The 27,509-nt window shown below is 46.6% G+C and overlaps 2 protein-coding genes across 4 annotated transcripts in view; one reads left to right on the top strand and one right to left on the bottom strand.

Annotated features, from left to right (window-relative positions):
• MYO1H (myosin IH) overlaps nt 1–13,545 on the top strand; it is a 39,302-nt gene extending 25,757 nt beyond the window's left edge. Inside the window, exons 18-32 of the mRNA XM_052797702.1 lie at nt 315–420; nt 699–816; nt 1,105–1,218; nt 2,194–2,270; nt 2,814–2,882; nt 3,506–3,590; nt 4,186–4,345; nt 5,232–5,315; nt 5,791–5,884; nt 6,774–6,829; nt 7,364–7,499; nt 9,650–9,717; nt 10,130–10,227; nt 11,223–11,322; nt 12,265–13,545. Coding sequence (XP_052653662.1) covers nt 315–420; nt 699–816; nt 1,105–1,218; nt 2,194–2,270; nt 2,814–2,882; nt 3,506–3,590; nt 4,186–4,345; nt 5,232–5,315; nt 5,791–5,884; nt 6,774–6,829; nt 7,364–7,499; nt 9,650–9,717; nt 10,130–10,227; nt 11,223–11,322; nt 12,265–12,288 — 1,389 coding nt within the window. The 3' untranslated portion in view covers nt 12,289–13,545. The remainder of the gene's footprint in view (nt 1–314; nt 421–698; nt 817–1,104; nt 1,219–2,193; nt 2,271–2,813; nt 2,883–3,505; nt 3,591–4,185; nt 4,346–5,231; nt 5,316–5,790; nt 5,885–6,773; nt 6,830–7,363; nt 7,500–9,649; nt 9,718–10,129; nt 10,228–11,222; nt 11,323–12,264) is intronic.
• A 1-nt stretch (nt 13,546) lies between these two features.
• Nucleotides 13,547–27,489, bottom strand: KCTD10 (potassium channel tetramerization domain containing 10). Of its 3 annotated transcripts, none has more exons than XM_052797704.1 (7): nt 27,360–27,489; nt 25,508–25,721; nt 20,734–20,903; nt 19,792–19,878; nt 19,027–19,079; nt 18,097–18,292; nt 13,547–17,505 (listed from the first exon to the last, which is right to left on the bottom strand). In XM_052797704.1, the coding sequence occupies exons 1-7, from the start codon at nt 27,360–27,362 to the stop codon at nt 17,287–17,289; spliced, it is 942 nt and encodes a 313-aa protein (XP_052653664.1). In that variant the 5' UTR covers nt 27,363–27,489; the 3' UTR covers nt 13,547–17,286. The 3 variants fall into 3 exon arrangements, with proteins under 3 accessions (XP_052653664.1, XP_052653663.1, XP_052653665.1); XM_052797703.1 differs by having other exon boundaries at nt 19,792–19,881; nt 27,360–27,476; XM_052797705.1 differs by lacking the exon at nt 27,360–27,489 and adding an exon at nt 26,279–26,440 and having other exon boundaries at nt 19,792–19,881.
• Nucleotides 27,490–27,509: the final 20 nt, after the last annotated feature.

Raw genomic sequence — 27,509 nt, 5'->3', positions numbered from 1 at the left:
GACAGCAGCTAGCAAAGTGACATACCTTAATGTTGTTATTAATGCATCCTTTTAAAATGAGCCCTGTGCCTAGCATCCAACAGTAGTTAGTTTCTGAAGGGCTACCTTGCGTGTCCAGCTGTATGGCAGGAGTTCAAATATTCCAGCTAAACACTCTGGGTAACTTGTGATTGAGTATGCTTCAAAAACTTTGTGGTACTAATGCATATGTCAGCCTTTTACTTACAGTTTTAAGATGGGTGCAGAGAATGGGTTGATTTTGATTATTGCAGTGATGAGTTCCAAAACTAAAAGTTCTTTCAATGTCATCTTAGGTTGCAACCCAGTTCAAAAACAGTCTGACGAGCCTTATAGAAATCCTGATGTCCAAGGAGCCTTCTTATGTCCGATGCATTAAACCAAATGAGAACAAGGAGCCTGGTAAGGCATTGGGCTGAAGACACAGTTGAGAGAAAGGAATGAAGTGAGGGAGACTTTAGCTTGTAGCTAGGTACAGCATATATATATGCTGTATATATGATTTGTGTGTGTGTGTGTGTGTGTATATATATATATATATAAAAACCTTAGTTAAGCTGGCAGCAAAGTCATCACCTTGGGTAATTGGATTTGATTCCTTCCTTATTTGTCCCAATACAAGGACAAGAGAGGAGCTCCTGCAGACAGTATTTACCAGTGAATGTGTGTTCTTACCACAGGGAAGTTTGATGATTATCTGATCCGACATCAGGTGAAATACCTGGGCCTGATGGAGCACTTGCGGGTGAGACGAGCTGGCTTCGCCTATCGGCGGAAGTATGAACTCTTCTTGCAAAGGTAAGTGGAACTGTTTTGCCCTCTAGCCAGGTAAACTTGCCCTCCCATGAGCGCTGCAGAGCAAGGTTTGTTTAAATGTCAAGTCCCGGTGACAGGAGATGTGGACGTGTCAGCAGACACTCTTAGCGTCAAAGATAACCTTTGTATGTGTCTCTTGTCTGTATCCATTTTGATCTGCTTTGGCACTTTCTGCCTTGAATAAAGCAGTAGGAATTTGGGGGGGAGAGTTTCAGGAAGGGGTTCCTCAAATATCAAGTCACTTGTGTTGATGTCTTGCTGATGTTTCAGGTATAAATCCCTCTGTCCAGCTACCTGGCCCCATTGGCATGGGCCAGCAGCTGAGGGTGTGGAGAGGCTCATCAAGCATATTGGTTACAAGCCTGAGGAATACAAATTAGGAAGGTAAATTTTCTTTCTCTGGCTGTGAGCTCTGCTGCTCAGCTGCATGGTGCTTGCCATGTTTGATCCTCTGTCTTGTCTGTGACTGCAAGCCACAATGTGGCCCTTCCCAGAGAGCTGCAAGATGTAGTGGTGGGAACAGAGCCCTTTAGTTTGGCTCTTGCTTGACCATGTGAACTGGGCAGACCTGGGTTTGCAAATCTGATGGCTTCCGATTAGTGACTTCTTTAAAACAGGCCAAAGTAACCTCACCCCAAAGGTATACAATGTACAGGAGCAAGGAGACAGGTAAAAATCCCAGATGCATAAATTTCCTCTTTATTTTTAGCTTCCTGTTTCCACGGAAGCTTGAATCCAGCTGAGTTTCTTCCATCTCTGGGTTAGATGGGCTGACTTGCTTCAGCTCCAGGTCTCCCTACATGCTTGGGCAGCCAGAGGCAACTTGCCTGTCTTGGGCTTGGGCTCTTTTCTTAACTGCCTTTTGCAACCACTCCTGAACCACAACCTTGTCGTCCTTGCTAAAGACAAGGCATAGGGCAAGGCAGGGCTCTCTAATGTCACCTTCAACCTGTGGCTGTCAGAATCTGTGAATTAATGTCTAGGGTAGTAGCTAAGACAAGGAAACCTGTTTTCACTGGGTTCAGCTGCTTATCCTGAACTCCACAGCTCCTGGGAAATTTGCAGGGATCCCAGCACTGAGAATTACAAGCCATGTAAAGGCAGAGGTCTCTACACTGCACCTTCCAGGGCACCTGGGACCTTGTGCAGTAACTGGTGTTTTGCTTCCTTCCCTCTTCCTGCCACCCTTTGCCAAGTCCTTTGCACCCTTTCAGGATGTGCCAGCTGCACAAATGAAGAGTGGTTATGGAAGGAGATGTAATTTGTCAGCATTACAGCTAGTTGGAGGACTCTGAGCCTGTTTAGGGCAGCTGAAATGATGGCTCACTGTGAATAAGCTGTTCACGGTCTCTTTTTCAGAACCAAAATATTCATTCGGTTCCCAAAGACTCTGTTTGCTACTGAAGATGCATTTGAATTCAGAAAGCACCTGTTAGGTATGGTTCCAGTTCCCTTTATCTATGTATAGACTAAAAAGCAGAGCCTGGGTGATCTGTGTTTCTGGGGTCCAGGTTCATGCAGCAGATGCACCATGGTGTGAGCTCAGACCCCTGGTCTGTGTAGCTCTGGAGAGTCCAAGGAAAACTTAGTAATCTTTTTCCAGGGTGGGGAGAAATCACTGGCTATATTGCTTGAGTTCTAGGTACGTATCTGCATTAGAGCTCCTCAGTCCTACTAGTACCTGTTGGTCCATGTCTAGATGCACTAAGTACCTTTCCCCTGAGATTGGGATACCGCCTGTCTCATCCTAGTGTTACCTGTTTGTACCTGCTTGAAATGCATAAATGCATGGGGCTGCCTAAGGGCATATTTACCTGCGCAGGCGACTTTTGGTCCTGTTGGTGTTTTGGCACCTTTGTTCCTCGGTGATAGTGCAAACCCTCCTGTGCCCTGGCACGTGGTGTCTGATGGCTGGGAGCACAGCTCCTGAACGCTGTGATCCTGTAGATATGAGCAATGTCTCTGCTTTTTTTTACCAGTTTCAAGACTACAGGCCAAATATAAAGGATGCCTTGGAAAGAGAGAGTACAAGAAGAAGAGAGAAGCAGGTATGAGCTCCGGAATTGAGGACTCTCTTCTTGGGGCTATACTTTCTAGTAGGAGTTGTAGCTTTGGGAGGTCACGAATCCATGTTGCTGCAGATAGCGCTCGTGGCTTTACCTGCAGGGCTGTGGGTGTTGGGGTCAGATGCAGGTGGCAGCTATGTGAAGAGCATTCACAGAGGTCTGTTCATCTCCTCCCACCATGTGCGGCTCTTGGTGTCACCAGGCTGTGGGAGCAGCCCTGTGCAGCAGCAGCACCCTCTGCAGTGCATGGGGAGGTCTTCTGGGGTACTGAGGGAATTGCTCATGAACTGCCAGGGTAAAAACAAACCCTCTTATCCCAGTGGACAGGTTGATAAATTATGCTGCAGGCTCAAAGGCTAGCTTTCTAAGATGAGCTGCTTGCTGTGTGCAGTGCATCACTGCCTTGATGTTGAGCTCTACAGTGCAGGTAGTGCTGAATCAACCAGTTACGACCGAGAAGAAAATGTTCTTCGCTTCTTACTATAAAGATCAGCTGATGGGAAGAGCTGCAAAAGAGCCAGTTATAACTTCTGCTACGTGAGTTTAAAGGATAGTATGGCACAGGACCTCTGATACCAATACAAGGACCTGATTAATTCTTGCAGCTATCAAGCTGGAGGCTTGTTGGCGAGGAGCACTGGCACGGAAGGAGGCCAAGAAGAGGACGTGGGCAGTTCAGATAATCAGGAAGTAACTGTCACTGCGTGGTGGTTGTGGGGAGCATTTTGGGTGGTGGGCCACAGCCCGGTGATGGTCTCTGGACAATGAGTCTAGAGTACTGACAGAGTGAGTCAAAACCATCTCCTTCACACCTATTTCTAAGCTATTGTTGTAGTTAGGAGGACAGTTGCCAGATGGGGTTGATCAGAAACGCCTGTCACCTCTTCAGGAACTTTCTGACTTGCCCCAGTTTCTGTTACTCTGCTAGTTTATATTGGTACAAGGGATCTCCAAGCCAATCCTTTGTGTGCCTGTCTGTTCTCTTCACATACTGTTCTCCATCTCCACTCCCTTAAATCCAGCTCCTAAATACTGCATCAGAAGTAGTGCTGATCTTCCTTTTTAACTCCAAAGTACTGTATTTTGGTCAACAAAACTTGGAAAAAAATGACGATGTTTGGAATACTATAAAGCTTAAGATTTCCATTGCTGTAACACAGGTGATAGCATACCTGAGTTAACGTCAATGATCTGTTAGCCTGTTGTGTGCCTTTTGCGACTTGCCTTTCATTTCCATTGATTTCTGAAGGTAACATGTAAGTTCTGGTTTGGATATGTTCTGTAGATTCATAAATGGCTTCATCAATCGGAAGAAACCCCTTTGCCCAGAGAACATGGAATTTGTGCAGCTTGTGCAGTACAACTACTTGATGAAGCTCAGAGACCACGTTCCAAAAAACGTCTTGGACAAGAACTGGCTCCAACCTCCTTCCATCCTGGAAGAGGTGAGGGTTGCTGCAGGCTTTGGGAGCAGTGAAGATGGCTTCTGTTCTGTGGTTGCTTGTGTTCGTACTTCGTGTAGGAAAAGAGCAGTGATCTCCTGCTGGCTTGTCCTCTGTTCAGGCGTGATGGCAGAGCCTTTGGAAGACCCTGAGATCCTCTGGTTTTGGGGGAGGATGGGAGTGGGAGGAACGGCACTGTTTATGTTTCCAAGGGAGAGAAGGGAGCTCCGTGCTGTTGTTTTAAGCAATAGAAAGGAAGATGCACTGACAGGAAAGTGAACTCGTGAGCCCTATTTTAGATAAAATTCCACCATGTGTTAAGCTTGCAGCACAGATAGACCTGTAGCCTTTCATCTTATTTGAGCTTTGGCAGGACAGGTAGCCTCAGTGTGTGAACTGGACAAACTTTAATTGCTTCCAGCAGAACTCTCATTTAAAAACAGCTGCTGACATTTGTTATGGCCCCTTTGATCCTGCCTGTAGCCTAGCTGGGGACCAGAGCAGATCACCCCCATGCCAGCTGCCCTCGGTGGGCGAGGGGGGCCCAGGAAATTAGAAAGCTCAAGTGGAAGGTAAGGTGAAGAGCAATGCTAATGGCACACAACCTGCGCAGTGCTGGTGCTGCAGTCTCGTCTGGGGGTGGCAGGTGGGGTTTGCTGCTTGTACTAACTCTAGGTGTTCTGTGTCCTTCAGCTGCTGCTGGACATTAACCCTTCTCTGGTGGCAAAGCTCTTCAGTAGGTGGGTTTCTAGGCTGGGGGAGCTCAAATGGAGTTGTTACTAGATGTTAAAAACAGCTTGCACCAGGCGAGTATTTGTTGTGCAAACAGCTCCCACTGCAGTCCTAACTTCACTACTTTTTTTTTTTCTTTCCTTTTTTTGGAATGTAGACATCTGAGATGCTACAGAAAATCTGTATTAGGAGCCTAGTAAGGAAATACTGCCAAGGTGTTACTGCTGAGAGGAAAGTGCAGGTAACTAATATGTGGAATGCAAATGTGCAAGTTAAAACATGCTGTGTACATGTGATGTCTGCTCTCTGTGAACTGTCTGAAATACAGACTGCACCTTCTGACATATCACTGCTCCTCTGGCTGAGTGACCATTCCTGAGCCTGGAGTCTGGTGTTTGTTTCAGTGGGCCTTGCAATCCACAGTGCGCTTCTACAGACACATGGGTCTTAATCTTATGGCATTAGAACTGCACTTCATATAACTAGAAAAGATCCATAAATAAGAACGATTTGTAGGACTGATTAGTCCCTACTACCCCTTTATTTGGTGTAATACAGGAATAACCTAAAGATGTTAGAAGAAATGCAGCGTGAGTCAGGTAGATTCTGCTTGAGTGAGAGGATGATGTTGTGCAGTAATGGTGCCTATGTTATAATTGCTGATGTTACTGATGGAGAAACTCTAAGAGGGTAAAAGCTGTTCCTTCTCATAACAGTTACAGCAAAAAGTGGTAGCGAGTGCCATTTTCAGAGGGAAGAAGGAGGGCTACCTGCAGAGCATAAACCAGCCTTTCATGGACACCCGACTAAGTGAGTACACAACAAACCCCTGAAGGACTTGGCCATGTGCTCCTTGCTCAGGAAAATTCTGTTTGACAAAACAGATTCAGTTTCTAAGAGATACTCCCATCTGATAGAGGCAGCATGACCTGCTGTGTTTGGGCCCTACCATTTGAATTCCCTTGTTCTGTCATGTCTAGTGACACTAAACGTGGCAATCCATCTTGCCAGGCTTTGTTCTCAAACTGGGGGTACCTGGAATCCCTCTTGGGATAGAGAGCCCTAAACCCATGCAAAATCCCCTGTGGGCTGGGATGGATCAGGACACACTCTTGCTGTGCTGGATGGAGCAGGGAGGCTGAGTGGGGATGTTGCAGTGCAGCATCGCCAGCTGCAGGGATCCAGTCCCAAGGATTGGAGCTGCTGGGAAGGAGAGATGTGAACCTTGGGAATCCACATAGTCAGTGTTAAGCACGTAAAAGGCGTGAGAAGAAAGCCCTAGTTGTGCATTGGCAGGGCAAGGGATCTGGGAGACTGGGTAGGGTGCAGTGGTGTGTGGGTGAAATGCTGGGGTCTTTACTGGAAGCTCCCAGAGAGTTTCAGCTGGAGCACTGTGCAGAAGGGAGAAAATGCTCTGGGTGGTTCTCGGCACAAGTCCTTCTGTGCCAGGGCCTGAACCCAGAACTGGCCCAAGAACAGCCAGTAACTCCCAGTGCGAATTACTTGTCAGGCAGGAAGAGTCACTGAGACGGGTTTAGGAGCAGCTGGAAGTGAACACCCTCAGCTGAGAAGGGAGTGTACCAAGGGGACAAGGACTAATGGGATGAAGACAATTAATGCAGCTCTCTGGTGTTTTGCTGGTGGGAGTGGTGGCTGTCTGTCACCTACACTCAGTTTATCTTTCTGGTTTGCTCCTCAGAAGAGAATGATGTAAACCCCAAAGTACTGCAGCTCATCCATGGGGAGAAGATCAAGGTAAGAGAAGAACAGCTGGAGCTCAGCCACCCTCAGACCAGCTGTGTTGGACTCCTGGAATGGTCTGTCACACAGACAGGGCGATCTGTGATGCCTGAGGCTGTCTTGCAGCCATGCCTATGTGGCAGGGCAGACTGATGAATAGCTGTGTAGTGAGTATTTCCTTGCTTTTAAATTGGAGACAGGTCTCAAAATGCACCTAGACAAAAATTACTTAAGATTCCTTTTAATAAAAGCTTAAAAAGCATCGCTAACCCTATTTGGGCTGTAACGGGCAGAGAAGTGCAGGTGTGTGCACTGCACTTCCCATGGTTATGGCATAGAGGGCACAGGTAAACCATCTTTCTCAAAGCATGCTTTTGCCATCTGAATTTCCAAGTATAAAGAAACCAGATTGTTATAAGCAGAGGTTGGCCACAGCTGTTGTGAGCTGGGATCTGCAGCTCCACGGTGCAGTGCTGCTCCTTGCTGAACTGCTTCCAGCGCAGGACCCTGGGGTAGTGAGAAATGCTGATACCAACTCGTTGTTTTCAGTACGTGACCCCCGTGATAAAATATGATAGGAACGGGTTCAAAGCACGAGACCGACTACTTGTTCTGACCCAGTCCTCTGCGTATGTGGTGGAAATGGCCAAGATCAAGCAGAAAATAGACTACGCCACTCTGAAAGGTAATGGTGGAAGTCAGTGTGGGACTTCCCTTTCTGCCAGTGACCCTGGGGGTGGAAAGATGAACTGCTGAACCTTGACCTTTCAAAGCTGTTTGAAGAAATGATCTACCTGAGAACAGTTTTTCCTGGGGGATGGATAAAGGGTCTGTGTGTCAGCATAGAATCATAGAATCATCGGTTAGAAAAGACCTTCAAGATCGAGTCCAACCATCATCCATGCCCACTAAACCATGTTATGGAGTACCCCGTCTACGTGCTTTTTGAATATCTCCAGGGATGGTGACTCAACCACTTCCCTGGGCAGCCTATTCCAATGTGTGGCAACCCTCTCAGTAAAGAAATTTTTCCTAATATCTAACCTAAATCTCCCTTGCCGCAACTTGAGGCCATTTCCTCTCGTCCTATCTCCAGCCACCTGACAGAAGAGACCAGCACCCACCTCACTACAACCCCCCTTCAGGTAGTTGTAGAGAGCAATAAGGTCTCCCCTCAGCCTCCTTTTCTTCAGATTAAACAGCCCCAGTTCCCTCAGCCGCTCCTCATAAGACTTGTGCTCCAGGCCCCTCACCAACTTGGTTGCCCTCCTCTGAACAAGCTCCAGCAGCTCAATGTCTTTCCTGTAGTGAGGGGCCCAAAACTGAACACAGGACTCCAGGTGCGGCCTCACCAGTGCCGAGTACAGGGGAACAACCACCTCCCTGCTCCTGCCGGCCACACTATTTCTGATACAGGCCAGGATGCCGTTGGCCGCCTTGGCCACCTGGACACACTGCTGGCTCATATTCAGCCGGCTGTCAGCCAGCACCCCCAGGTCTTTCTCTGCCGGGCAGCTTTCCAGCCACTCTTCCCCAAGCCTGTAGCGCTGCATGGGGTTGCCATGACCAAAGTGCAGGACCCAGCACTTGGCCTTGTTGAACTTCATACGATTGGCCTCAGCACATCAATCCAGCCTGTCCAGATGTTGTGGTTTAACCCCAGCCAGCAACTAAACACCATGCAGCCGCTCACTCACTCCCCCCCACCCAGTGGGATGGGGGAGAAAATCGGGAAAAGAGCCAAAACCCGTGGGTTGAGATAAGAACAGTTTAATAGAACAGAAAAGAAGAAACTAATAATAATAATGATAACACTAATAAAATGACAACAGTAATAATGAAAGGATTGGAATGTACAAATGATGCGCAGTGCAATTGCTCACCACCTGCCGACTGACACCCAGCCAGTCCCCGAGCGGCGATCCCCCTGCCCCCACTCCCCCCAGTTTATATAGTAGATGGGACGTCACATGGTATGGAATACACCGTTGGCCAGTTTGGGTCAGGTGCCCTGGCTGTGTCCTGTGCCAACTTCTTGTGCCCCTCCAGCTTTCTCGCTGGCTGGGCATGAGAAGCTGAAAAATCCTTGACTTTAGCCTAAACACTACTGAGCAACAACTGAAAACATCAGTGTTATCAACATTCTTCGCATACTGAACTCAAAACATAGCACTGTACCAGCTACTAGGAAGACAGTTAACTCTATCCCAGCTGAAACCAGGACACCAGATCTCTCTGTAAAGCCTTCCTACCCTCACAAGCATGCAGTTCCTTGAAGTATAGATTATGAGTAAGAGGACACAGTTCTTTGAAATACTTAAATGCAGGTGGACATCACTTTCTGCTGAAATAGAGGGGAGGAAAAAAAAAACCTGCCTCTTTCCTACCCCATTTTGTAGGTATTTGTTTAATCCTGCCATTGTCTGAACTATAGTCCAGGGGTAGAATGTATACTTTCTCCCTCCTCCCTTACCAAAACAAAGGTAGCATGGAGAGGTATGGAGCAAACAACTAATGCACTGTGTTTAAAATAACCTGTTGGAAATGTGTTACGGACAAGTGGATGACAGATAAAGTGACCTTCAGAAGGTATTTTGAAAACTTAGATTAATTCTTCAAAGTAGTAGCTTTGCATTTTGCTCAAAGCAGGGGGATATACTTAGTAAGGTACAAAGCCCTCCTTCGGGAACATGACTTCCTTCGGTAAACAAGTCGGGGCCAGAGTTGCTGCCCCTGTGGGACTAGCACCCTACTGCTGGGAAGGTGATGATGGTGGTGTGGAACTGTCTTTGGTAGTTTTTCCTCTAACTCTTGGATTTTTTTTTTTTTTTTAAGGTATTTCCACCAGTAACCTGAGCGATGGGATTGTAGTCATTCATGTGCCCGAGGACAACAAACAGAAGGTAGAAAGTTGTAATGTAGATACTGTGAGCTTGTGGTTTCAAGCAAGGTCTTGTAGCTGGCAATTCTAATGCTTCCCTATGAAATACTGGGATTACACAATTACTGATGCTTACTAATTCTGTAATCAGCTAGACCTTTACATTCTTGCTGTCCTACCATGAAAGCTTTCACTTTCCTTTCTTTAGAGCCAAAGTTGCCATATATCCTAAATGGTCCCTGGAAGGGATGTTTAACGAACCATACTTGTACATGACTTGTAATTGGTGTGTAGTTATTGGTCACTTCTGCACAGCAGTCACTGCTCTAGCATTAGAAAGGAGTTTCTCTGAATGCCCAGCTGCTGCGTGGCTTGCGTGCTGGGGCGATGCCAGCTGACTTTATGCTTTTTTTTTTTTTTTTTTTTGTTTCCAGGGAGATGTGATACTTCAGTGTGAGCATATCTTTGAGACAGTCACTAAACTCTGCATGTTGGCCAATAAGCAAAACCTTGTTAAAGTCGTGCAGGGAAGGTAAGGAAGGAAGTTGAACAGGTAGTATTGTGCAGGCTGTATTTTATGAAGAACCTCTTTCAAAAACTTTTAGGCCTGGACCTACTTAGGTCAAAACTATTAACACCACCCCAGCAGACAGTGCCCTCAGCTGATGAGGTCTGTTGCAGTAGTACAGTTGTTTTCATGGCTTCCTTTCATAGGCACAGGGGAAACAAGATGGGATGCACTGGAACAAGAAAATATATTAAAAATCACTACAACCTTTTCCCCATGCTAATGAAGCTTGCTTCCATGATGGTTGTGGTTGTACCTTGCTAGGTGTGCTACTCTGCTCTAAGAGTTGCCCATGACCCACCCACCTAAAACCCAAGCTTTTTTATAGGTGACTGTGCTTTAAAAACACTTTTTTCAGGCTTCTGCTGATGTGACCTGGGTGTGAGGTTGCGGGTTTAGTGGTTTCACAGCGGATGTCATTAGCACCAGCTCTGAGGAAAGCCTGCTGGGCTGAGCCTGTGGGTCACTTCAGGATAAATGCTCCCTTCCCTCAAAGATTGAAAAGTCCCTGGAATGTGATTGCTGAGCACAGAAACCTTCTCAGTCACGCCACCAAGCTAATGGCAGGTGGATGCAGTCTGTCTCTCAAATCTCTATATGAATTGAAACTGGCATATGAAACCTGTACTTCTGCTCCAGCTTTTCTCTCTGGCCTTTGCATTTCAATTGTAATTAGATTCTGTGCGTTCAGTGGTTTTTCTCCAGGTCAGATCTGCTTATCTTCTAGTACTTAATTGCACCAAGAAAATTCAAATGCCTGGACCAGGCAGGCATGCTCCATTCATCAAACCCTTCTGGGTTGTGTGGTATAATGCAATTGTTTAGGAAATTTACCTAAGCTGGAGGGCTCTGATCTTCTAATCTAACGAGATTTGCCAAGTGAACAGAAATAAACGGGGCTTAGAGCAAAGCTTATTGCGAGGAAAGCATTTAATGAGTAATTCTGTCTGTATTTGCAGTCTTCAGTTTTGCATTGGCTCTGGGAAGGAAGGGACAATGATGTTTACGGTTGGGCAGGAACCTCAGGTCTTCAAAGCCAAAAATGGACAACTAACAGTGGTAAGGCCTCATCTAAACACTGGGAATATGACTTGTGCTTTCTCCTTTTGATGCTCAACCCCTGCAGAGAGCACAGCTAAGTTCTAGCAAGGGCCCTTTATGTGGGTTCAGGAGAACTTCATTCCTGTTACAGAGCAGAGGTGCACAATGTAACTACCCAGTCAGTATCTACCTACCCAAGATAATGCATAACAGATGGTCACCACTGTGTTGGGAGTTGCAGCTATGCACCTTGCACACAAATTCTCACTGCTACTTGCTCTCTCAAGCTAGCATGGGGAGAGGGAGCAAGGCTCTCTCCTGGCTTGGTCATTCAGAGAACTTAGCCTGAGCCCAAATCCAAGGTGCACCTGCAAAACGAGGACTCGGGTGAAGTTTGCCACCTCTTGTTGCTTCCCTTGACCAAGCTATTTCTGAAATTGGTTGGGGACGGAGGGAAAGCATTTCTTGTCATCCAAGCAGGTTATCTGAGAAGGAAGGATATGTCTGATCCAGTGGCAGTCTTGGCAGAACTGCCACTGAAGAGAGAATGAGAACAAATTCTGGCTCTGTCAGTAGCTATGGAAAACAAGGGAGCTTTGCTTCTGTCCTTGCTCACGGTCAGGCAGGGCGGTGTGCTAAACCTCAGCTCACAGCTGTGAGGCAGTAAATGGCAAGTGTGGCTGGAGGAACAAGGAAAGATGTGGGTCTTTGCTGCTTCATGGGTGAGTTTAGCATGTTTGGTTACTGTTAGCTGACAGCTCCAAGGAAGAATTACAGGCTGAGGTGTAATACCCTCAGGGCACTGGTTAGCTGTCCTTGCAGTCCGGAGATGAAGGCAGATGTCTTTTATATGCCAATTGTTGAAACAGAAACAACACAACCTCTTTTCCCACAGGCAGGACACCTCAAGGACATAACATTTGTACTTGATTTAATGACTCCTTCCTTTTCTCATCCCAGGTATCAACCCAGGCAAAGTCTTGATGAGAAACAGTTCCTGTTCCTGGTCACTGTCTTGGCTAGGAACAGAAAGGAGCCTGCAGGATGAGACCAGCACTCGTGTGTCCCCTGGAATCTTTGATCCCATAGGGCTGCTATGCGATTTCAAAGTTTGCTTGCATCTTTTAGGCTCTTTTTTATAGATTAAAACTATTCAACTATGGCTAAATAAATTCTGTTATGTTGCTGTAACATTCCAGTGAGCACAGATGCTCATTACATAGTCACAGGGAAATGTTTAAACCGGAAGTTGTAGCTCCACATGTAAAATGTCTGTGTCTGTGCTGACTCAGTAAGAGCTGAGAGCTCTGACCAGTTGGGAAGGATTAAAATAGAAGAAAAAAGGCTTCTCTAGCTGTACTTTGAGTCACAACTCACCAAGAGAACTGCATCAAGTGCAGATCAATGAAGTTAACTATGGTCTGAAAACACCTTTTCTATTGGGCAGACTGGCAAAGCCTTTAAAACCAGCAGCTAGTCCTTTGGCATGTGGAGAGATGGTTAAATGTAGCAGTAGGGGTGGTGCTGATACTTTTGTTGGCCTATCAGCATATGAAGCTGCTCATCTGGAAATATCAGTAAACTGCTTTCTTGTCTACTCTGACATGGGGGAAGATCTTTACTTTTAGAGTAATGCTGTCCTGGTTCTCCCTGGGCAGCAGCTATGCATGGTGCAGTGGAAGCAAAACCATAAAAGATGACCAAAATGCCCCCTCTTAAAAAGGGATGTGCTAGCTTGGTGCAATCCAGTTCAGAAGAAACCAGTCTCCTGCTGCTGAAGAACCTTCATCTCTACCCACAGAGCTGAGATTCTGCTCACTCCAGAGTGTGGTAGGTGCTGCTGTTCCCTTGAGGAGTACTGGGGCAGCTACAAGGGAAGGGAGTGGAAGATGGGAATTCTCTGCTGCCTCCTGCCTGGAAGCTGCAGCTGTACAGCCACTCTCTGTGTTCATAGTGCTTACTCTGCTGCCTCATGTTGAGGCAAACTTGCATAGCTCTAGCTCCAGCTTGCTTTGGCTAGGTTGCAACTACAGCCTGAAGATCCTCAACTTGCTGCCTTTAAGTCTGGGGGTCTGCAGAGTCCTTACAGCCAGATCGCTGGTGTCTGCCATGAACAGCACCAGGAAGTAAAACTAACAGTTGGGGGGAGGATGATGCCTAGTATTTCTTCCTGAAAGTTCCTTCCAGCTCCATGGATCATAAGGACAGCATGCTTCAAACAAGTAATAAAGTGACTTGCATGTAAATATGAAATAACTTCTAATTTATTGTGTTATATTTTAAAAAAAAGTACATATTGCAAACATCAATCATACACTGAAATCCAGCTTAAGCTTTTTTTGTGCATAAGTATAAAGGGGGAGGGAATGATTGTACAGAACAGATGAATTTGTTGCTATTGTCCACAAAATGGAACAACTCCATTAAGACTGAAAGGTTCTACCTACCCTGTGCTCTAAGGTAAGGCTGGAGCTTCCAGAAGGGCTCTAACCAGGGGCTGTCCTGCAGCAGGTGGAGCTCAGGGTGGGATCCCAAACCTGCCTTATATAAATACAGGAGCAGCTGTTTTGGTGCTACAGCTGGGAAGTAAACACCCTGATGGGGAGCTTTAACTCACAGGCTGGTGGTCACTCTTGCCTCTACTGTGCAGCCCTAACTGGGTTACAAGATGGAGATTTTAGTCCAGCTTTTCTGCATTATGCTGATGGACAAAATCACTTCCACAGGATTTTAGTCAGCTCTACTCAGCTGTACTGTCACTATTAGTGTCTGGTGTGGGGGGCTGGAGAATCAAAGCTTTAATCAAAGCATTAACACTGTTAATATGAGGCAGTACTAGATAACCTAAAGAGCTGCTTGTGACCAGGACAGCTGCCCTGTACCCCACCTTCACCTGAAAGCTGGGGAGGCAAAACCATTTACTGTAAAAAGGCTCAAGGGCTGAGAGCATTTGTGCAATGGCTTTAATGAAGACCCTCTCTGTAGACCAAGGGCAAGTGGCCAGTAGGTAAAGGATGTTCTAATACAACAGCAGTACGTCTTTACTATACAGCTACAGCACACAGAGGGTTAAGTCAGAAGTGTGTTAAGGCAGAGTCTGCCCATAAATGCAGTAACAAAACTTAAACTTACTCAAACTCTCCTGGAGTGACTTACTAAACCAATAGCTACGTAAACCACTGTACAAAGATAAAAAATAATCATCCCCTGTTTTTCAAGAACTTAGTTTGCAAAACCTGAAAGAGGAAATCCTGAAGCCAGTTAAGAATCTATTTACAGAGAAGTTAATCACATAGAAGTGATCTGTCAGGTGCTTAGCACTGGTGTCAACACATGTCACCTCCTGGAGCTGAACCTGCTCTTACACCACAGGACATGACTGGATTTTGTCTGAGCAGCCAGGGCTGGGTTGCTGGAGTCTCCCCTGCACTGTATGGGGAAAGCAGGTACTTCAGCACAGCTGAGGATGAAGATGGCCTCTCCCTCCTCTCTCACAGGAGAGAGCCAGCTCTCTAGCATTAATGAAGGGAGCAGGGTTTGCTGCAGGACTACCACTGTATTCTACAGTCATTGGCTGGTGTTTCCTTTTTATCTACTGATGGCTGGCAGGGGCACAGTGGGACTGCTGAGATGTGGGAGTTAGTTAGTTAGTTAGACTGAATGGCTTTACACAGTGCAGAGTCTAGACCCCTTCAAGGGCAGTAGATCTGTTTGTTACAGATGCTCAGAAACCCATAAACAGCCCAGCCCATGCCAGGAAGTGTCAAAGTACACAGTGCTGGAGAAACACAGCAATTCAGAGGACTTTCCTTCCACACTCCCTGACTTATCACATAAGGAAGGTAAGAAGGGAGAGGCACTGGGGCCTTCACAATGACAATCTGCACTATGGACTTCTACAAAGTGGGTTGCAAACACAAGTAAGTACAGCTTAAAATAGAACCCTGTAACCGTCAGGACATCGCTGAAGCTGCTGAACTACAGGATAACCGTTTACTGTTGAGCTCTTACTTATAAATCAGTAACTAAAGAAGAAAGAGTAGAGGAGATAGATAGGTACAACAACCACATCTGCCACAGACACCAGCTGTCTGTAACAGGAAAAAAAAGTCTTTGGTTACTAGAAAGATGACCTCAGCCTACCTTTGAAATCTTTTTAGCTTTACTTGATGACCCAAAATTGTACCACTGAGCAAACACTTAATGCTTTACTTTAGCCTCTATGGACAAGCTATACATAGTTTGGGCTGTAACTGCTATGTCAAATAGAAGCATTGGAGTAATGTAGCTGGTGATGCTGGCAACACCTTTGGTTTTTAAAATGTTAACATGCCATTAACAGCCCTGAGCTAGGAGCAGGAATCCTTGCAGCAGGAAGTTGGGCAAAAGCAAATAACCACCTCACTGAGGAACAGGAACACAGAGCTGCTGCTCTGTATAAGATGTCTGGCCATTAAGGCCAGCACTAGATATTCCAGATGAAGGGTCAAAAAATCTCTAGAATGGGCCACAGCACTCTGGTGTCTGCCAAGGTGCCAGCCTGACTGCAAGTTTAAGACTTCCTACATCAGGTTTCTCTCCTTCTCAGGATTTGTTACATTAACCATTACAGCTGTGGTTCTGCTCATTATCCTTTAGCATCCAGCCCTACTGAATAATACACGATCTTTCACTATAATTGTTACTTGACTCCACAACAGGCAACAAGAGATGAGGAGGTAGATAAAATATTCATTTATAATAGAAAAGTACTCTTAGAAAACTAGACTACAGAGGTCTTCTCTACACATTTTAGCTCTGCCCTTTCACACACAGCTGCCATTTCTGAAGACTTGGAATATGCTCAGGATGAAGTCAAACAAGGAATAACTGCCTCTGGGCCACTGTCTACTCTTCTTCCCTGTGGTACTCCCGTTGCCCTCGCTCAAAGCAAGACAATGCTCCTGTATTGGTTACAGAACTGAACTATGGCTGCTGGCCTCCTACCTACACTAGGCTGGCATAGAGTGTTTGAACCTGCAATGACTATTGCTTTACCTGTAGTAAAGAAAGCACAGCTTACCGACCTGCCGTCTGATGGAAATAAACTCCCCAGCTGAGACCCAGGGTCAGGCAGAAGTTCTAAGCTCTAACTGGTAGCAACACCACCCTAAGGAAAAGCGAACACATACAATTTGCTCCTGATCCTCCTTTTGGAGGAATTTTAACATCTTCCACCCTTGAACTGCATGGATAAAGCAGGGGTGGGTATCCACAGTTCAGTGCTGTAGAAGCTCCACTGAACCTTTTGAGGAGGTCCTGAAAGCTGCAGGAAGCCACAGCCAGCCGCCTGGCCAGCCAAGCCCAAGCAGCTCCTCCTGCTCCCTCCCAACGTTCCGAGGGCTCCCTCTGCCCCCCAGCACTACAGGAAATCTAGTCAGCACGTGTCATTTGTCCTTCTGGGAGTCACACCGAGGCACTCCTGAGCTACCAACCCTATCGCCTGCAGGCCTGGGAGAAAGGGAGCTCTGCAGCAGCTCTAGTGTGTTTACATCACTGCATTTCTCCCACGTCTGAACGCCTAGGAGGAGACAGGGTCAATGAGTGCCCGGCGGGAAGGTGTATGGCTGACTGACCTTTTTGTTTGTTTGTTTTTTCTTTTGTTTTGTTTTTAAAGTGCAGGATAATTACTAAAGCCAAAGAAAGCCAGCCCTCTTCCTCTCTAGCCACAAAACAGCAGACAAGAGTGCTAAAAATTCAGGGCATTTCTCCAGATGCTCAATAGGTCCTTACAGTATCTATCGTATGCCCAGTAACCTTATTTATTCTTGTCCTAGAACTACCGCATTTAAATACCCCAAATAATCTAGTTTGTTACAAAACGTAATTTACAGATTTTGCTGAACAGAAGTTAAACCGCCTGGTCCTCTGCTGCAGATAATCGATCAGACGAAGGGCAGCACCTTCCAGACAGAGCTGCGCAGTCTGCTGCTGTCGCTCGGCTCACTGATGCAGATGGGCCCTGTCATCCGGACGTTTAATATGAATTCTTCGCACGCGTTCAATGCGCTCTCGCTCCTCATCTTCATCTAAGTGATGGGAGCGGCCAGCTGCCCCTCCTGTAGCTTCCAAGAGCGCGTTGTCGGGTCCCCTCCCGTCCTGGGACTCGTACAGCAAAATGTTCAGTGTCTCCTCGTAAATGCGGGCTTCTGGGAACTCCACCTGCCCCCCAAGAGAAAGAAGGTCACTCTCACCTATTGCCAGTCACTGCAGGCACCAGGTTACCTCATTTTTAATTCCTGCTATGCTTTTGTTTTTAAAATTTCTTAATTGCACTCTAGCCACAAAAATCCTTCCTAGCACAATCTTTTCTGTTTTATTATTTGCTTTCAGCTTTTGAACCCAGCAACCAAATTTTTCTTTTCAGCACTGGCCTGCCCTCAGACTGATTTCTCCTGGGAAAGGTAAGAAGGCACGGGGAAGGCCTGCCATTGCTTAGCAGGATCTGTCTTTACCCAGGGGTGTAAACCAAACTTGGTTAAATGCGCAAGTTTGTCTGAAGATAAAGAACTGGACTGAACTTGCATTATGGAATATCACAATTGCCCTGTGTGAAGTGCCACAGCCAAGCAGTCCCCGCCCTAACGAACCCACAGGATGAGCTCCACTGTGCTGCTCCCACTTTGAATGGCATTGATTATTCTATAGAGATGCTAAACAATGAAAGGAGTGTTCAAAATGGAACAGATGTCAGGATGCCAGTCTGACAGCAGCTGGGCCCGTTGCTGGAAGCATTCAGGGGTTTACTCGTACCTTTGTCTGTTTTTTCTCAGTAGCATAAACAATGGAAGTGCAACAGACTTCGGCAATCTTCCGCCCCTGCCCATAAAAAGACCAGCAGCAGATCTCATCTCCAATCACATCTTTTATAAAGAGCACTCTCCCATTAAACCTCAAGGACAGCTTATCGAATAGCTCGATGTTCTTCAGCATGTTGTCATCAGAGTTGCTGTGAGAGATGAAGGAAGGCAGCAGTCATGTTAGGGTAATTAAGACAGCACACAGAATAGAAGGGGGGTTCGGGCATTTACAGTGAGCATTTACAGGCCCGTACGCCTAGTTTCCTTTGACTTACTGTGTCTCTACCAAGGTAGAGTTTACAGTTGGTATCCAGGACTGCAGTGGATAACTCATTTGACTAGTACAAGCAGGAAAACCTGCTGCTGAAGAAGCAGTAATACGACATCAACAGTACTGTGAATAATACTGTCCCAGGCCACTTAATTTGTGTACAACTTTCTATCACCCAAATTCCTAAGCTCAAGCTCAGCACCAGCTGGATGGAAACAGCATTATGTCATGAAACATACAGAGACATAAGGAAAAGGGGACAAGGTCCCAGACAATGATTTTACCACTTACTGAGAACACTGCACCATGGAACGCTTCCTGTATTCAATTAACGTGCTGTAGCCCACAGGGACTGCAGGCCAGCAGTTGGCCAGGAGTCTCTGCCAGCTGCACCTAAGTATTAGAAGAACCCCTCTGCCACAGAAATAGCACACGCTTAGCCTTCCATTGATGACAGTAGGATCCCTTCTGACTCAAGTTTGGAATTAATTGGGAAAAAACTGAGTGCATGCCAGCACCAATCTGTCATTGCTTCTGAGTGGAAAAAAAAGCAAATGCTTATCACGGATTTTAGTCTATGAGAAACTTCAAAGTCCAGCTGAAGTCATTTACCTGGTGTAGGAATATTTGTTGTTGCTTCTGTTATACAGCAACTTCACAGCTGGCTGTAAAAAACAAACCACAGATCAGTTAACATGAAGTGCAGTAAGAGCTGGAATCTCAGCTTAGTCCAAGACCCCACAGCAGAGAAGCTGCAATAGGTACATGACACCATCAGGCCCAAGCCCAGTGGGATTTTGCTGTTGTTGTTACTGTTGTTGCTGCAAAACTGTCATGCACAGGTCAGCAATGGGCTGCAATCCCTTCTGACCTTTTCTGTGACTAGATCATCATCTGTTCTCACCCACTCTCTGCCTTTTTGCCAAGGTTAATCATTATCACCAGCCTCCTCCCCTCTACCTGCCACATTGAGCAGGCTTCCAGAAACAGGAGTCATTGGTTCACTTTAGCTAAAGAAAGCGTCTGTCATTAATAACCAGAGTGGACGAATAAATGGGAGATCTAATAGCCCTGAGGATCTGCTCAATCAGCCTGGTACTGCCCACGCCCTCTATTTTAATATCTTAAGTGAAGAAATACCTGGCCAGGCCCAGCCTGAGCAACATCCGACTTTTAATTCAAAAGAAATGTTTAGTCTGCTGTAGATTTTCAGTGCTTTGCAGCTCAACAGTTGGAAATGCATGTCTTTTAGGGTAAGCAAGCCCGTTGTTGAAAACTAAAGACCATTTTCTAACAATACTTGGTCAAGGTCCCATGCAAGCCTGGGGCAGCAGGCCAGCACCTTCCCAAGCCACGGCACAGCCCGGCCTCTCTTACCTTGTTAGAAGTGGCTATAAGTTTTTGCTCTTCTTTGGAAGATGTGATGACTGGTACCTTGCAGAATGGTTCATATGCATCTTTGTTCTGCTGAAACAAGAATCAAACAGCAGCTGAATGTAAATAGGCCTTAGGGCACCCTCATATTAACTGGGAAGGTCCTGCATATTCTGCACTGAAGAGTTCAGTGTGCAATCCGTCCCCACACCGCACTGAGTAGCCGTTTCTGGTCCACACTCTGAACCAGGCTGGCACTCCAGCTACCAGGCAGCATTCCTCTGGGACCACCTGAGATGCTCATTTCTGCTCTCTACCACTTTGCAAACACAGGGACTCGATGGTATGTACCAATTTAAATGGCAGGATGTGGAATATGGCTTCACTCAAACAGGACACCAGTAACAATGGCTTCAAACCAAAGCCGAGCACCTCAGAGGAAAACAAACAACAAAACAGGACTCCCAGCAGCCTGTGGCTACTGTGGATAGAAGAAGCTGCTCTGGTCTGGCCAAAGGACATACCCCATTCTGGTCAATGGTGGAAGTATTAACTTTTGTCTCAAAGCTCACACTGATGACAGATCATTTCACCGTGTAAGACCCTGATGGCAGCAGAGAACGCTGCAGAGGAGCCAGGCTGCTGCTCCTTGCACACTCCCAAGGGTCAGTGGAGGGAAACTGAGCTACTGTTTATCCCACACTGTAACTGGGTAGCACTAAATGTTGAGAATAACTCCATACCTTTTTCTGGATGTGACCAGACTCCAGCAGACCAATGACACGAAGTATTTCAATTTCATCCCAGCCTCAAAAAGGCACCAAGTGGAGGCCCGCAGAAAATCTTGCTCTGCCCAGATGCTGCTTCCCACCCAGAGCAGCCTCATCTTTTTGACCCCTCATTGCAGCCAGAGTAACCTGACTCCTCCTTAGCTCTACGACCTACCTGCAAGGCTGCTTGGCACTCGTCCACCAGCCCCTGGACCAGGTAGTACTTTGCTTCAGCCAACAACTCTTCTATCTCCCTGCGGCTCTCAGGGAGCGGCACAGCCCCGTCACGCAGGTAGTTCAGTATTGTCCCAAAATGTTTTCCACAACGGTCGATCAGGATCCAGCCTAGGGACAGAAGAAGACCACAGTACAGGAGAAGCAGAGGCAAACATGGCAAAAGGCCTTGACACTGGCCTGGGACTGCTGTACCAAGCAGGTTCCTGCCAAAAGACACTAACTCCAGTTCCTTGCTTGAGCTGGTGAGCAGACCTGCAGAAAGCACAGGCAATTTATTGTCTCCTGCGTTTCAAGTGCAGAGTATGTGGGAGTAAGGCAGGAAGCTCCCTTGTTTCTCATAGTTCCCCAGTTACTGACAAATGATGAACTGAAACGGAGAAATGAAGACTTCTCATTCTCAAACCAACCAGCTCTGTTCTACCTCTACTCCTGAAGCCCTGACACATTATTTTCCTCCCTTCTATCTTAGGGCCCTGTTACATATACGTGTGGCTGTTTCTTATAGGCAGCTTACTAGAGCCAACCAGACTTGACCGTCTAAAGGTTGTTGCACCTGAACACAACACGGGGACCCGCTGTGATCCACTAGATGTGCAAAAAGGTCGACAAGAAAAGGGCAGCACAGACTTGGCAGTGTCATGGCAAACACTGTTTCAGTCTCTATATTCCCAAAGTGCATTAATTTGGTAGAACAAAGTGTTACTAACACAATGTCTTAAACTGCTGAAAGACATGACACGACAGCACGCGTAAGCAGAATGTAATGTACAGCCCCTGCCCTGGAGCTCACCAGCACTGCTATGTACTGACAACGGTGTGAAGAGAAGAAAACAGAGCTACAACCAAAATGCTTTCCAGTTAGCAGGCGATCAAAGGATCTGCACTTCACCTCTTGTTGCTGGTCTGTTGCCTGAATCAGGCTGGACCCTGAGAAATGTTAGGCAATATTGAGGCTCGAGTTTCCATAAATGAACAGATGGCCACTCTTACGGGCTGCAGCTCAGGAATGCAGCGAGGAAACGTTTGTGGGGAAGGAGTCATATTTTGGACAAATAAGGAAAGTAGGTTAAAGCAGACCCTGTATGTTCTGCATGAATGGAATCACTAGTAAAGTCTGAACATTTGGTTCAATTTAGAAAGTGAACACAGCCCTTTCATGCTGTTCTGTGGAAAACTGAGACACTCTCCAGCAGTTTACTACAGGCTTTCCATCTCCCTCGTTACCCTGCTGTCTACATAAAACACAATGTGTGCTCGCAATTGTAATTTTACAGACTGTAATAACAAACGAGAAAGCTGGAGGCAGGAGAACTAGTGACAGAGAAATCAAAGAACAAAAGACTGATCCAGGCTAATGAATACAGTATACCTAACCAACCAGAGCAGAAAAAAGCCCATTTGTCAATGCAGAGGTATATAAAGCAAGATCTCCCATTTTAAAGCAAAGAGGGAGCGCAAGACATGGTAATAAACAAGGACATACATATTCCACGAATGCAGCCGTTGACAGAGTTTACTAGAGTACACCAACATGTAGGGAGGTAAAGGGCAGGCTGAGAGCAGAATTAGATCCCCAAACTTCTTTGTTATCATCTCCCCTGTGATTCCCTCTGTAGGCTGTAAAAATCTGCTGCAACTTTATGTTTACAGATGGTGAAACCAAAGCAGAATTGCTCATTTTCATGGGGGGTGGGGGGGGAGGGGTGGGGGGTGGAATGAGAAAATATTTCAAGCAGCATTGCAAAATACAAGTGACTGCTAAAATAGCTTTCAAAAAACCTTCTGTTTTAACCAAACAGCCAAGCATACAGCCAAAGCCAGATGACTCACAGGAAAGCGACCCTGCTGCCACTCAGTCACGCCTGTGCAGAGCCTAAGTGGGTTTCAGCTGTAGTCTTTTAAAGCTATTTTTTAATTGCAGTGTTACAAAAATGTCCTGTGATCCATTTACTGACGTAGGAATACATAATCCATGAACTGTATGTACACACACTAGACTTTTAGGAAATTATCTTTTGTTTTACCAGAGGTCTCAAGGACAGCATCCAAACACTCAAACTAAACCAGACTACATTTTCTGACCAAGCCTTGACAGATGAAATAGTAGCCTGACACTGGAGACTGCCTGCTGCTCAACAGTCTTACTAGCAGCTGAATGAAAAACACGCATCTTGATCAACTGGTTAACAGCAGTGGGGAGTGAGGAAAAAACAACACACTGCAGAAAGGAAAATTGGAAACAGATGGATGCACCTGGAAAACTCACATCCTTCTATCTGCTCATTATCATAAAAATAAAATTTTCAAAATACGCTGATTTGCTACAGTTCATGAACAATTTCTAAGCCAAAAATAATCATCTGCCACCCACTGCCAGAGAACTCCAGTCTTTTCTCCTACTGCCCAACTAGCAGCATGTTGTAATTGTTAAGCTTTGAGAAAGAGCTGGGGAGATGGTGCTGGGGTCAGAAGAATGCATCTAAACAAAGAGGAGGACCCCGCGTGACACATTCCAGAGACATTTAAAAACTTTACTCCTTCCAGTTTCTCCGCAAGTCTGGCTTCTTTTTCTAAGAAACACTTTGTTTTGTGCCAGATTTTGGGTGTGACCAATTAGCAGTATTTTGAAGAATTTCAGATAAAAAGAGTTTCCTTTAGCAGCTATAATGTTATTGTCCCAGTTTCCAGCATCATGCCAGGCAAGGGGAGATAAAGCAAGAACTACTGCAATGGGAGTGTCTCAGTTACAACATACAGGAAGTATCAAATTCCTATTAAAACACAAACTGGCTAAATGGAACAATCCCACACAGACACTGTGGGATTCACAGCAAAATAAACTTGTGATTTTATGTCTCAAGCATGATATTTTAGCAGATTAAACTCCAGTTACCCTCATATTAGCAGTAATATTGTCAGCTGCTCTCCAGCAAAAAGTATCTGCACCTATGTGGACTCTGAGCCTTGGGAACATGATGTACCAGCCCTCCTGTGGTACCTACCCAGGAAGCCAGGAGGAAGCACTGAGACCATGCCAGGGTGGGCTTCCAAAATTAATTTGGAATTTCCAATCCATTTCCAAACTGAAGGACTTGGGAAGTCTCAAATGATCAAATTTTGTGAAACACAGAGCAGCTTTAGGGAGGGACAGGAGGATGCTTTTGGAGTTGCCTGAAGCTTAGCAGCAAGGGGAAAGGTCTTCAGTGAACTGGTTCACAACTTTTCCACCAGAACACCCCCTCTAGTCTTCCCAGTAAGGGTGCTGATTACCATTTGACGGGGCTTTTTTTCAGTTTGACCCAAAGGCTGGCTTTTTTATGCAACCTGCACAGCCCATGGGAGGTACCCAGAGAGCCTTTGATCTGGAGCCCACCAACTACAGTGTCAATGTTATGGCTTTACAGCAGCTGAAACTTGCACAAGGCATGGTATAACACCCGGAACAATGCAGCTTTTTTTCCCCAGCTTAAATATGAGGACTTCCAACTAAAACAGGAATATTCAGATAATTAGGTTGTATTTTTTACAATTTTTTCCTCCAAATCCAGTCCAAGTCCTATCTCAAGGAAGCTTATCACAAGAGCCCTACTAAATCCATCACTTGTTCCACACGACCTCTAAATATAGACTATTCTAAAGCACTCAAAACTAAGTCCAATCATCTAACCACGTACTACATTACACGTATTACATTACAGCAAGTTCAAACAGAATTTTCAAATAATTAACTAGTCACAAGAAAGGTGTTTTGAACCTTTAGGCTCAGCGATGTGGTAGCTATTGTTAAAGACAAGGTATCCAAGTCCATAAACATAGTTATGGGCAAAATGTCAGCGCACAAATAGAAAGCTGTGCTTCCAATTAAACACATTGTGGCACTCCCACAAAGCAAGAACACTGACATAAAACTATGCTACCAGTGCAGTTATAACAAACACGTTTTAGCTATATTCTTAATTTAAACATAAATGTTTTAAAGAATCTCAGCAGAAGATAAAATCAACATATCTGGTAAAGAAGTGAAGTATTTGAGCGCTGCTCCTTTAGAAGACTGTAGTTTGACATACAGCACATTCCTTCTTTCCAGACACATTTAATGTGGAGACCCATTTGCTAGCTCTCTCCTTTTATTGTCAGTAATACTATAGCAAATTTTCTAAAAATTTTGCAACTGGTTTTGTTTTAGTGAAGCCAACAATCAATACTCTCACAAGAAAATAGTTTCATTTAAAAAATTGGCTTTTAGCTCATAAACCTTCCCCCCCAGATCTTCAGAGCAAATTTTATACTTATATTTGAGGTAAGGAAACAAGATGAGGGAACTGCCTTCTGAGCTTCCAAGTAAATATGCCAGTCCTGACTCATAGTTTCTTAGGCACTATCCCCACCATTTTCCATATGCTTAAGAGCTTTAGCATTAGTATTTCAAAAGAAAACGATAGCCTGTGCTATCTGGGCCTGAGAGGAGCCTTGGGACTTCTTACCATCCTTTTGTTGTTCAGGCAACTATTCCAGTCATACGTGTCTTTTGTTCCACATCTTTTCTCAGTTGTACAAGTTACGAGTTTTAACACTAATAAAATGTAGAAATATCTGGGCCTGTGACTAGATGTTCCTCTCTGTTCTCTAATATTTTTCTCTAACCCCTTCTGACCTATTTTCGCTGAAAAGGAAGGAAGCTGGCGTGAGGGACATGGGGAGCAGCCCCTTACCTTCACTGTCCGTGAGGACTTCCATTCGGCCACTGAACATGGCCTTGAGCATGGTGTCCTGCTTGGTCAGGGTCTGCATGGTGGTGTAGTAGAGGGCACCGCCAATGTTCAGCTTGACATACTTGGAGCTCGGACTCGTCCCTTTGAAGGAGGTCGTGCGAGTCGCAGCCGCCGGCACTGCTGAGCTCACCACACTTTCTCCCGACATCTCTTCCTGCAAGCAAGGAGTTACCAGTTAGACTTACAGTTCCACTGCATGTCACCCAACTTTATGTTACCATCAGTTATTTTACACAGAAGCAGTCATAGATGTGCTGGGCACTATCAGCCTCAGCTCCTCTCCGTCTCTTTCCAAAGTTCTCAAGCATTTTAGATGTTTAACTTCGTCTTCCTTCTGACAGTGACATAAACCAGCCAAAGAACATAAATCAACTCAGCCAGCAAAGAACCCTGTGAATGCTGAGCAGTGTTTTACACTACAAAAGCCAATACTTTCCCACAAAAACTGTGTTCATTTCTTTCACAACTTCTAAAGCTTAAGCTCTTACTTCATCCATAATCTGGTATGTAATTGGACAATACCCAATAGACAGAGCTTAAGCAGATGATTCCTGTGTGTTAAAATGCAGACTATCCACAGATTTTCTTGAGCCTTTTTTTCCTTAAAGCACACGTGGCTCTACAGAGAGCACACACAAGCTTCCCATTCTCTTCCCTGCCCTCCCACATTTCTCAGCACACCAAAACCCAGTGTCCAACATCCCCCACTACCTCTGCCCGTAGTCCCCAGACAAAGTGGACTCCAGTCAGCTAACGAGGTCACACGCTGTAACAGGAACACATTAGCTTAGCACTGCAAATGCTCTGAGAGCCGCTAACGATAAATCCTTAATCAAGCTGCGTCCCTGCGGTTAACTGTTTTGCCTCACAACGTGACAGGATGGAATGATTAACGCCCTGCCATCTCAGGCAGACCCAGGTCCTACAATTTTCAGAGCATGCTGGCTGACTACTGCACTGAATGATTTTTGCTCCGCTGCCATGAAAAGCAGAACTATCGGTTGGCAAATCTGAACGGAGCTGTAGTTAGATGTCCATGCTGGGTTTCACAAGGTGAAGAAGCGGGATGGGCAGAGATGGCCGCAGCGGACCGTTCTCTCTGACATGGAGCCTGCCCAGGCTAAAGGCACCAGTCTCAGCCTCAGCCTCGGCCCCAGCTCTGGCTCCCTCCAGCAGCTGAACATGCCCACAGCTCGGCCAGGAACCGTACCCAGACTCCCAGAGCGGGATCCTGCGCTGCAGCATGACCCAGCGCACCAGGGCCGCAGCCCAGCACCCTGCCACCCGACAAGACACAGAGCCGCGGGGCTGCACCCCGAGCCCCCCAGGCCTGCCCTACCCAAACCACACCAGCCTCTGGCCAAGGGCCAGCCTAGGAGGACCCGACCCTGCCCGCACACACGAAAAACAGACCGCGGGCACCCCGACTTTTGGGAGCCGGATCCCACCCAGAAGCCCTGTACCTGCTCCCTGCTGTCTAAGACCACACCACCCCGCCCCCCCCCATTCGGGGGCTGGACCACCCCCACACCCCTCAACCTCCCCCCCGTTCCCAGCTCCTCCTCGCTGGGGACTGAAACCACCCCCACTCCTCGTGCACCCCACCCTGAGGGCCGGATCCTCAAATCCTGCCTCACCCCAGGCCAGTGCCCCCCTCCCCCCCCGTGGAAGGACCCCCACCCGCGTCCCCCAACCGCAGCTGACCAGCCAGCCGCCCGCGCCCGCCCCCAGACACGCCCAGGCCCCCCACTCCCGCGGCCCAGAGCCCCTCCGCCCCACCCCGCCGCCTCACCATGAACGGCGCAGCGCAGCCCCACGGACCGAGCGAGCAGGAGCGCCGGGGCGGGGGGAACTTCCGCCCCTCTGGTGTCACTTCTGCCGCTGCCCGGGTGCGCCACCAAACCCTTCCGATGTTCCGCCCGGTCTCCCCGCGAGGTGCCGC

The sequence above is a fragment of the Harpia harpyja genome, chromosome 9 (assembly GCF_026419915.1).
Source record: "Harpia harpyja isolate bHarHar1 chromosome 9, bHarHar1 primary haplotype, whole genome shotgun sequence".
NCBI classification, from domain to species: Eukaryota; Metazoa; Chordata; class Aves; order Accipitriformes; family Accipitridae; genus Harpia; species Harpia harpyja.
The sequence above is the reverse complement of the archived record's forward strand: the minus strand, read 5'-3'. Positions and strand labels throughout refer to the sequence as shown.